Consider the following 8,119-nt stretch of genomic DNA (forward strand, 5'->3'; position numbering starts at 1 on the left):
AATATAGACTTCATTAACTGTATCTATAAAATACCTTCAGAGCAACGATTTTAGTCTTTGATCAAATAACTGGCTACTACTCAGGGCTTCCCTGGTGGCTCAGATAGTAAAGAATCTGCCTGCAATGCGGGAGACCTGGGTTCGATCCCTGGTTCAGGAAGATCTCCTGGAGAAGGAAATAGCAACCCACTCCGGTATTACTGCCTGGAGAACCCCATGGACAGAGGAGCTTGTGGGCTACAGTTTATGGGCTCACAAAAGGTCGGACACACCTGAGCAATTAATTGTTTCACTTCACTTCATTCTGGTTGACACATAAAACCAGTCATCACACTCAGCATTGCTCATTTTTCTAAAGCTATGTAAGTAAAGAGTGTTTTCTTACTATCTGAATATAGCATTGTCATCATAAACATTTAATACACTAAATGTACTTACACTTAGGAAAGTATATAACTTTCTTCTAATGGTGCCAAACCATTATGAAGGAGTCCAGGGTACTACATCAGGTAATGGACTCCGCTATTTTGACAACTAGGATTGAGTTTTAATTATTTATAATTCCACTTTATCTTACACTGTGCTAGGAAGTGTAGTGTAACACATTTATAAAATTAATGAAACTTTGCCAGTTGAAAACACAATCACAATATTGTATACATGCTAAGAATTTTCTCAGAAGCAAAGGATAATTTAGATAAGATAAAACAGATGAAATGGTTTCAGGCGAAGATTTTTAGAGAACAGAATTAATAAAATTATTAATATTGTGGTCTGAGCCACCAGGGAAACCCCAAGAATACAGGAGGGGTAGATTCAGGTCTCCCGCATTACAGGCAGATTATTTACCGTTTGAGCCACAAGGGAAGTGCAATATTGTAATTAGCAGTATAAAAAAGGGACAGATATAAATAACTTTGTTATAAATTTTGGCTTCAGTATACTACAGGTTAAAAAGACTATTTTTTCTTTCTCTCTGGAAGGATTACTCAAACTCTTTATATACAACAACTGCCTTCAATAATATATCTCAGGTAAATAAGATCACTGGAGAAAATTATTTCAAGCCTGTATTATGATTACATTTATTAAAAAGTATGATTTCCCCTATATATAATACTTTCAAAAACTATTTTCTAAGTATACTATATGAGCTAAACATGTTTATCAAAAGTATAAGTTAAAGAATAAAATTACTTCCAAAATTAATTTTTTAAAAGACAAAAAACAACATGAAATTACCAAAAACAGCAGTGATCTAAGTGAAAGTTTGCAATTTTAAAATGCAAAATGTGCATCATCTTCAAATCCACACTTCTATATTGTAGTTATTACAATTGCATTCCTAGATATACGATCTGGAAAATACTGTAAAGCTGTCCAGCCAATATATAGTAAACAGAACAGAAAGATGAATATGTGGAAAACTTTCCAGAAGACGCCTGTCTACCTAAAAGTTGGTACCATGAAGGATAGAACGATGAAAATGTTTCTGTCTACCTGTATGTAAAATTTGGTTCTCAGACTAAACAAGGGATGGAAAATTCAAGTGCCTTCATTGGTCAGGATGGTATAATTAGATAAATAAACTTATATAACAGTAAAAACAAAAACAGTATAAACAGTAGCAAACTGTGAAGTGTATTCCTCTTTGAATGGTATTTAAGCTCAAATACTTTAAAACACAGCGCATACTCAGCAAACTACTTCTGCCACCTGAATTTGGTCCTGCATATAGCTATATGAAACCTCTGGATTAGAGGTCTCCAAAGCTCTTGCTGTATTTTCAGCAAAAAAGTAATAAAAGTCATCAACAAACTAGAAAATACTTTTGCATAACAGAGAAGTTTGGTTGCAAGATAGCGTGTCACTATTTGAATTTCAATTATCAAAAATAACTTACACAATATTTGATAAACCAAAAAGGATATGTTGGAATCATGGCTATTACTTGACAACATTTGCCTTAAAATACTGCTTACATTTTTGAATAGGTTATAATATCAATATTTCAATCTTATTTTCCTCACTCCAATAATATGTTCTGAAAATGCACATGCTGTAAAGCTCTGCTGGAATGAAAAACAAGTATGACAAAGAATATATGACACCTTAAGTTCAGGAAAGTGAGACACAAGATGGTCTTTGACTCTGAATGCATGATAGTATAAAAGAAACTTGGAAAAAATATATAACTGACTATACGACTAAGTCTATATATATAGTGTGGGGAAGTTTAGCCATATATTATTCACCCTAATCCACCTTCATTCTTGACCATTCTTGAGGATATTAATCTAACAATGATAACATCTCAGTAGCACGAATTTAACAACTTGTTTCTTTAGTCATAGGCACAATCCTAAATGTGCCACATAAATGGGTTTTAGTGAGTGCAGAAGCCTTTTAAATTATAAACTGTAGGAGATACAGAAATGTGTAAGGGAATGACTTAATACTATTATAATGAGAACAAGTCCATATAGTATATTTCAAAGACCTATCTAATTTTAGTGAGTTCCTGTATACACAAAGGAAAAATTCAAGAAATTTTTCATACTTTCAAAATGAATATATATAAAAATATCTTGAGTGACAAGAAACATATAAACTTGTCAAAATTTGTGAATATTTTTTCAACACATTCAAAATGAACAGGTGCATACATGAATACATCTTAACACAATATTTAGTGCATAATGCTTAGCACAGATCCTGTAGTGCCTAGACTAGTGCTTTGCAATTAAAGCATCTCAGTAAATCTGAATGAACTAAATAATAATATGTTTAGAAATGATTAATAAGTCAATACATCTTTTCTTGACAAACCTGGTACTAAATATTATGGAAATGGAGGGCAGCCTTCAGAAGCAAGGTTTAGGCAAGACAAAAAATATCCATGTTCACATACTGGAAGATAAGAAATAAAATAAATTTGAGTTTAAGCTATTCTGTGAGTCTGGTACTATTTCTCCACACCTAAAGACAAGTGGAAAAGTAGAATGTCCTCAAACAATAGATAACACCAACACCTCTTTTTCAGTATGGAGATTAGGGTACCAATTGCTATAGATTCTCTAATTTAGCATAAAAATCATGAAGAAAATTCTTCTAGAGTCAGGAAATCTGCATTATAATAGTGACTCACTTTTTGACCTTAAATCAGCACTTCTTCTTTCTGAATTTCATAGTCTTTACACAGACATAAAACTCTTGTGAAATAAAAAAATGCTGGCAAACTGACAATGCAATAAACAAATTAGTAATGATTTCCAAAGTTCCACAAACTCCAAATTCCATAATAAAAGTGATTACATATATATTTAAATTTTTTAAAAAATATTTTAATATTTTGTATTACAATTTTTAAATAATTAGGGCAAAAAATCTTTTGTGGATCAATTGCAAAATATAAATATAAGAGAATGTCTTTATCCAATAAACAAATGCATACACAATGGTGGTTTGAAATAATCTAAGTAAAAACAATGAGAATACATGGATGGTAAACTTTATTCACTGTTATTAAACCACATAAATTATTTAGACATAGTCTGGAGCACTAATAAAATATTAGCTTATTTTTTATTCCAAGGAATTAAAGCTATATCACAGATATGATACTGTTTACAACAGAAATCATCAGAGGTAGAGTGACCTTTCTCTTTGAAGGTAAGACCTTGCAAAATGGAGATTTGTGTATTTTCAGTTAAAATTGTGAAGAGAAGTATATTTAAAGGCTCAGGAATAGGGTCAAGGTTAACAATAGGCTTAGTCATTAAGTATCCTTAAAAATTTACTGTGTGAATGACATAATATGACCTTTGAAAAGGTCTGTACATTTTTATAATCTCCTCAGTATGAATATGAATTCTGGATTTAGGACTAAAGCAATTAATCAATTTCATTAAACACTGAGTTATATTCTCTAAGTAACTTTATAGAAAACTTCTAATTCATGAAAGAACACTGTATTAACAGTTACAGCCTATCTTAAATCAGTTCAATAATTTTAAAGACTATAAAATAATGTTTAAAAAATATGAATTTTAGAAATATTCAGAATATCCATTTGCTTTCAAGTTGCTGAAAATAATTGGAATTTCTTTGGAAAAAAATCCCTAAATGGATTTTACATTTTAAGTAAAATTTTTTTTTTCCTGAAATATGAAAAAAAAACTTGAGATATTGTTAAAATTCTTTAAATGTAAAACAAATTTCAAAATGCAAAAATGTGATGATGTTTTTAAAGGCAAAGTTCACAATATGTTAAAATCAAATAGGCAAGAAGGTAAAAAAGATCTCATAATTTCACTCTATGACATGACAATATAAATCCTTGCATGAAAATTGTGGAACATATACATTTGTAAGATAATACTTGTGTTTCTTATTAAGGTTGTTATTTCTGATAAATCTCAGTTTCAGTTTTCTGTGTTTAACTTGTAGTAAGTTTTAGTTTATAATAGGCTCTCATAGCATCCTACTTGCTGTAAAGAATATAGTTTTTGGTAAGTATAGAAAAGTATTTAATTAAAAAAATTCATTTACAAATATATTTAGAATCTCTTCTATTATAAAAACAGGTGTGAGTCTCATTCTCTTCAATAACAAATCATCAAAAGACACAGAAAACAAACATATGACATATATTACTTTTTAAATTAATAGCTTCAATTATAGAGGAATCATATATGAAAATCTACATCATTTCAATCAGTATAAATCTCTTGCACAGGAAACACAAACTTGGGCAGTTTGTAAGCACAACGTTGAAGGATTAGCTATGAAGCCCATATAATTTGTTTTTATTTTCTATAAATAAGAGAAATATGATAGGCCTATTTCTAAGCCTTTTTAACTGAATTTGTTGCTTCTGACATTTGCATACATTTAGATTTATTCATCTAATTTAGATAGCTTCATCTAAACATCTATCTTAATTTGAAGATACAACAGGCAGGTCTACACTTTAACCTATCTTTTGTCAACATGAGTGATAAAGAACTAATCAACTTCAAACATAAAACAAATATCAGCCTAATCAAGTTCAATCATTGGTGGAAGCCCAAAGCTGACTTAAGAATCAAGATTACCAGAATTTTCACAAGTTGAGGTTTGGCAAATATTTTTTTTTTTCCCTATGAACTTTATTTCATGGTTTTATTACCTACACCATTATTATAATTATGGAGATGAGATCGTGTTCAATAAGTCTGTCTTTTCTCACAAGTGAAACATGACTTAAAAAACAAACCAGTGCATACTTTCTTCAAAATGAAGTGCCCCCCCCCCCAAAAAAAAACAATTACCTTTACACATTTTTGAGTTCTCTAAGTCTAGCCAGAACATTTTCCATAATTCCCTCAGCCTGTGCCTCCTGCTCTGTATGGTACTCCACTGGAAGACCACAGAAAAGTATTTTCTTTGATCAACAACAGTAAACAATCTTATCCAGACAAAAATAAACACAATAAACTAACTCTGGTTCTAATTTATATCTTAAATGAGCTGAGAGGAAGGTGTCCAAGAGATTTCAAGGGAGAAAAGAAAATAATCAAATAAATCACATCAATGTCAGAATTCACTTAAAACTTGAGAAGAGAACTTTTCATTCTTGGAAAACACATGCACAGCGCATTTTTTTTTTTAAATTATGTACAATATTTTAAGATATATAAAGAAATGCAAGTTAAGAATACTCTACTTTTGGACTAATTGAGTCTGTCCTTAAACTTCTCTACTTATTCAGGGCTAGGCAATCATCACTTTGTATAGTGGGGGTGGGGAGGTGTTGCTTGCTAAAGGAACCAGACTTTAGTGATGCATATATTTGCATACCATCACCTCACTCTGGCTCTACTCTGCCTTACTAAGCTTAATAAGTCTTCCCTCCTAATAAGCCTTCCCTACACTTCCCTTTTTTTCCTTTATTGAAGTGTATACTTCTCAGGCAATACGAGGACTTGGGAATCAGTTCTGCAAGGAGGTTTTGTAGCTAAGAGGTGATGTGAAAGGAAAAAGTAAGAGCTGCGGCCCTGTACTATCTTAATGCTCAGCACATTTCTCACCAATCAGGAGTCCTTTTCATACTAGAATGCTGAAAAAAGCAGCTCTGTGGTCCAGTGAGAACCTTCCAGGACTGCACGGGCTCTGTCTGGCACGTTTTTCCTTTCTGGCTCTGATTGTGTCAGAATGCTCACCCCACACACGCATCTACAACCTCTTTTGAGTCAATAGCTTAAAGTTGATGGCCTGGGGTTCCGGAGTCACTCTGCTAAGCTCTGTACTGACAACTTCTCACTGGAGAAGTTTGCTGCCAGTCCTTGCGGAGACAGCCGGAACACAAACTCCTTCCGAGACCATCACTCAATCCCGCCACTTGCCCCGGGCCACCAGTCACATGGCTCTCTGCCTCCATAAAGACATCCACATCCCTGTTCACCTTCAGCTTCCTAAGCCGACGGAGGTTATAGGGTCACTTGGGGTTAGGGTTATTCCTTTTCTTTCTTATAAGAGGTCCTGTTAACACAATTTGCATCAAATAAGGAGAAACTGTGGTAATTTTCACCGGTGCAAATGAGGTAGAGAGTCCGGAGCGCTGGGGGAAGTGTCAACCAAAGCCTTGGATCACAGCTTCCCTGAGATTCCTGCCTTTTTCTACACCAAATTCTCACCCCACGCCCACAAGATAAAGAAACGAATATACTGTAAACCAGACTGAACAGCGACACCCCAAAGCCTCACAGTAACCTCAATGCTCTAAATGCCCTCTTAGACAGGAGAGAGAGGAGAGAAGCGATTACCAGAGTTTTGTTCCCGTTCTTGCTGAGAGGGCCCCGGAAAACTCCCTTGATGTTGCGAAAGTGTCCGTTGCTGAGATGCGTGGAGCTGATGACAATGTAGTAACACTCCATGGGGCAGCCGCCGCCTCCTCCGCCGCAGCCGCCGCTTCCATGCACCCCGCGCCCGCCGCCGCAGCGCGCCGGGGCCGGGGAGGGTGGGTGAGGGACCGGCCGGGAGGGCGAACCGCCGCCTCTCTCGCACGCCCTCCGGAGACAGGCTCACTCGGCGCTTCTGCCCTGCGCGCCGAGGCGCCTCCGCCCCCGCATGCTCGCCTCGCTCTGCCTAGCAGGCTCTGTGGCTCCCCTGATTCCGCCTCAGGGCGCTGCGCCCCGCGGGAGGATCCCGGGCTGGGAGGGGCCGGGCAGGCAGAGAGGAGCCCCGCGCGAGTCAGTGCGGGCCGCGCGGCCGAGCGGAGCCGGGCAGCGGGAGCCGCCCGAGCGGCAGCGGCGGCGGCGGCGGCGGCGGCAGCATCCCCCGCGCTCGGCGCCCGCACTCGGAGTTGCTGCTGCTGGCAGGCATGAGTGTTATTATATTGAGCGGCGTTGCCGGTCCATTGCACTGAGCCAATGGCAGGGAGCCACTGGGCTGATACTGAGAGCTGTCAGAGGAGTGCATCTGTCACCCGCGGCCTCCCCCCGCACTCCCCCGCCGCCGCCGCCGCCGGGACCCACGGCCGCGCCGGGCCGGCCGCGAGTGGGAGCGCGCGGCGAGCGGGCCGCCCCCCGCGCCGCGCCGCGGCGGCCGAGGGCCAGGGACGCGACGGTCACCGCGGGCGGCGGCTGAGCGGCCCGAGACCGCGGAGCGGGAGACTCCTCCGAGGTGGGGGCGGAGGGGGAGATGTGGAGACCCGGAGATGCCTTGCCTCGCAGTCGGGGAAGGGGGGAGGAGACGGTAAGGGGGGTAAATAAATTAATAATTCAAGATGAAAAGCCATCCGCTTCCAACTGCCGCCTTTCCAGGCAGGTGCCAGCAGCTGCTTCTCTCCTGAGATAGTTGCCACCCATTTGGGTTTGGCTTCTGTGATTTTATTTGTTTTTAATGTGGTTTTTAGGATGGAGGCTGAATCCTTTTGAGAGTCTCAAGAGAAAGAAAAGGTCCCTCCACCCACCACCACCACCACCCGTTTGTAGAGATCATAGGGATTTGTGTTGATCGTTTGGGGGGTGGGGAGGGATGTTGTGGGGATACGAGTGAAGTGGATAAAGGAAAAAGATTCTTGTCTTCTGGGCTCCTCGACCCGGAGTTCCCCTCACCCACGTCCCCTGAGAACCTG

The 8,119-nt window shown here is 38.6% G+C and overlaps 1 protein-coding gene across 1 annotated transcript in view; it reads right to left on the reverse strand.

Annotated features, from left to right (window-relative positions):
• ZNF804A (zinc finger protein 804A) overlaps positions 1-7,521 on the reverse strand; it is a 318,335-nt gene extending 310,814 nt beyond the window's left edge. The window contains exon 1 of the mRNA XM_043894892.1: positions 6,807-7,521. Within this exon, the coding sequence (XP_043750827.1) occupies positions 6,807-6,917 (111 nt within the window). The 5' untranslated portion in view covers positions 6,918-7,521. The remainder of the gene's footprint in view (positions 1-6,806) is intronic.
• Positions 7,522-8,119: the final 598 nt, after the last annotated feature.

This window comes from Cervus elaphus, chromosome 33 (genome assembly GCF_910594005.1).
Source record: "Cervus elaphus chromosome 33, mCerEla1.1, whole genome shotgun sequence".
NCBI lineage: Eukaryota > Metazoa > Chordata > Mammalia > Artiodactyla > Cervidae > Cervus > Cervus elaphus.